Raw genomic sequence first — 3250 nt, 5'->3', positions numbered from 1 at the left:
GTATTAAAATGAACTTAATGTCATTTTTGCGACAAGTTAAGTGCACCCAGAGGCCTAGTTAAATAGGCTGTAAAGTGAAATTATCAAGCAGCTTTTTATGACCGCTGCAGTAACATTTCAAACTGTCAAACTGCTGCATAAAAGAAAACATACAAAGGTGAAGAGGAACTCCTCAGCCTTTCACTCTGCCTGTCTCCCCCTCACCCCCCACCTAAAAGCTTGGGGTCCTGACTTTGAACAACGGGGGTCCAGACAGCAGAAAACACAATGAGTCCAAGGCTGCAAATAAACCTTGAACCGCGAACAAATCACAACACACCCTGCTATCATAACCACCGTTTCCTCCAGCTGATGGCTTTTATTGGGGCAATCCGGGCCGTCTTCTGCCGCTCTCTTTGTCCCGGGCGTTCAGTCGCGGTCTGTGGGAGAACAAGGGTGAGTTTAAGTGTGTATTCATGCGTGACGTCAAGTAGGAAAATAAAGAGAGGGGGCGTGAGACGTGATGAGCTAAATGAAAGACTTTGGTCACCTGCACTGCCACTTTTTGAACTGATCATTTCATTTGCACCAGGCAGAGTGTTTAAATTCTCTTTTTTTCAAGAAATTAATTCAACAGTAGATTGAATGAGAAATATAATATGAGGATTTAGTTAAAGAGAAGCAGCAACAAGACACCAGTACTCCATAACTGGAACTGGAGATAACAAAGGCGTCTAAAGTCTGGATATAAGATTTGAGGTTTTATTACCAGATAATGTATTTTTGAATGATTCAGTATCACAAAAAATAGTGCAAATATGATGCTAGAAAGACATAAAAACGCAAAATACAAAAACATACATGTCCAAGTATATGAGAAAGAAGAAAGAAGGGCTTCTTCACTCTAAATTGTCAATTTTCAGACTTGCAGATTCCCCCTGAAAGGCTTTTCCTCAACAACCGCTCAGCATCCTTTCACAGCAGCTTCATCTTTTACTCTCATCTTCATTCTCCAAAACAGTTATTATGACAGTCACTGACAGCGACTTTCCTCTGACCTGAATCCTGAGTTTGCAGGTAGATGTGCTTCATCGTATTGATGCCAAAAGGGCGTTTTAAATGCTGAAGCAAAAAATGCACCAAACCCCCTTTTTTAGTCAGAAGCCTTTAAACCTTTAAATGTTCCAGCAGCTAAAACTGGAGACAGAAACAAATGAATGTTTGCACAATGACTCTTTTAACCATGTGTTGCTCAGCTGGCATTTATTACCAAGATGTCTGATGTAATCTTCAGTAAAAATATTTCTTAATAGGACTTGAAAGAACCAGATATTTTACTGGAAACCTGTTTAAGACCTGAACGTTTGGATATTTCTTCCCTGCTTTCTGCCTCATCCATTCAATAGGAGGCGCTACATGCAAAAAAGAAACACCAATCTTCTGACTAGAAGGCCTGCTGCATTTGTCTTAGGCCAAATAAAAAAAACAGTAGAAAATTTTTTTTTTCTCCTTCCTGCACTAGTGAGATTTAGATCAAATTATCCCAAATGTATTAATCTCCCTGCATTTTAAAAGAGTCTGCAAACCGTTGGGACAAGGTTCATCTGAGATCTTTATTTGTGTAGCTTTAGTTGCTTTCAGACACCCAAAATAAAATAAAAAATCCAATTATTAAGATTATTTTTTTATTATTTGCAAACAGTGGTTGATTTGAAGAGTGGCAGACACAAAAGCCATGTTTGCAGCATCCCACTGTCATGATATGTCAACCATTAAGAAAAATATCTTAATGGTTTATCTAATAAATGTGTAAAATTGAATAAATAAAATGTTTTGTCCTGGCTGTTAGACAGTTAGCTACATTTTGCCAATAAAAACGTAATTAAATCTACAATTTGGGGCACACAAAATGGTTGAAACCTCTTTCATTTAACTTATATGTGTTGTGTTTTCTGCTCCTTTAAATGTGGTTATCTCCCTTTAAGAATAAAAAAAGTCGTTAACCTGTGGTCAACACACGCTTCCAGTCTTTTCTCAGCATTTATATTCAATTTCCACAAAGCTTTCCAACCTAAGATGTCAACATTTTAATAAATTTAATCCTAATCATGCATGATATTCGTTTCACACTCTCAGAACTCTACGCTTTTTTGTATTTATTTCAGATTTGTGGACCAAAAATTAAACTTCTAGCACAAATCACAACCACTGACATTTACAGCTGAGCATATGTATTAATAGTTGATGCACAAACACAAATTATGCCACAGACGTATCAATCTGCCCCAGAATTATTCATTGGAAGCAGGTATCCAAAGATGTAAACTCCAAAGACTCAGACTGAGTTTTGTTACTCAAGAAAGTAAATAATGCTGAGAGGGATTAATGACAGTGGAGAAAAATCCTTAATCACATTTTTTTTATAGAGCCTCTTTTATTTAGAGACAAATCAAGATGATGACAACAAACTCTTTAGGATAGTAATCATTATTTCCCAGAGTCACAGCAAAGAACTTGACCACTTCATTAAAACAAAAGCCAGTGTGTAAAAACTTAGTTTTAAACTAAAAATGTTCTGGTAAAAACGTCAACACCCACCAGGTAAAGTGCTCCAGTTTCCTGCGGTTCTGAAAACAACACCACTTTAAGAATGATGCGTGTTGCGTTCAGGTGCATCTGCAGCAGGGGCCTGCTTTATGTGGCATTTCTGAACACAAAAGAGCGAGCTGATTTATTTCTCTACCTCTAACCATGTGATCCGCAGTGTAACCAATTGGCAGCCGAGGAGACGGTCAGGGCAGGGAAAAAAAATTACTACCATTTTAGGGGAGGATGCAAGCCACTATACCAGCCCCTCTAACGTTTTACAGGCGCACTTAAGTGTCTTTTTATTGAAATAATAAAATAAACATGTCGCTAACGAATTATTATTCCATGATGGGGCTGCAGACCGAGGAGCCGTACGGAGCGCATTTCATCCCGGGAGGCTTGCAGGGTTCGGCGGCCGCCTGCGCGAAGCCAGCCCGGGGAGCGGAGGAGGAGGAGGAGGAGGAGGAGGAGGAGGGGGCCGCCGCCTCCAACATCCCGGATTTTTCCCATTTTTCCAGCAAACCGAGCCTGAATGGCTTCTCCCCCTGGACGAACTCGTCGACCGCGTCCTCGGTGTCTCCCCAGCTGCAGTCCGGCCCCGGAGCCTCCCTCCCGGGGCTCTTCCACCCGCATCACCTCCTGAGCCACCACCACCCCCACCACCACCACCACCCGTACTACG

At 40.8% G+C, this 3250-nt stretch overlaps 1 protein-coding gene across 1 annotated transcript in view; it reads left to right on the top strand.

Annotated features, from left to right (window-relative positions):
* Nucleotides 1-2822: 2822 nt before the first annotated feature.
* Nucleotides 2823-3250, top strand: part of LOC108243384 (homeobox protein Hox-D9b) — a 5281-nt gene continuing 4853 nt past the window's right edge. Inside the window, exon 1 of the mRNA XM_025008625.2 lies at nucleotides 2823-3250. This exon is cut by the window's right edge and continues 327 nt beyond it. Coding sequence (XP_024864393.1) covers nucleotides 2890-3250 — 361 coding nt within the window. The 5' untranslated portion in view covers nucleotides 2823-2889.

Source organism: Kryptolebias marmoratus, linkage group LG22 (genome assembly GCF_001649575.2).
Source record: "Kryptolebias marmoratus isolate JLee-2015 linkage group LG22, ASM164957v2, whole genome shotgun sequence".
Classification (NCBI taxonomy): Eukaryota; Metazoa; Chordata; class Actinopteri; order Cyprinodontiformes; family Rivulidae; genus Kryptolebias; species Kryptolebias marmoratus.
Note: the sequence above shows the minus strand (reverse complement) of the source record. Positions and strands in the feature narration are given on the sequence as shown.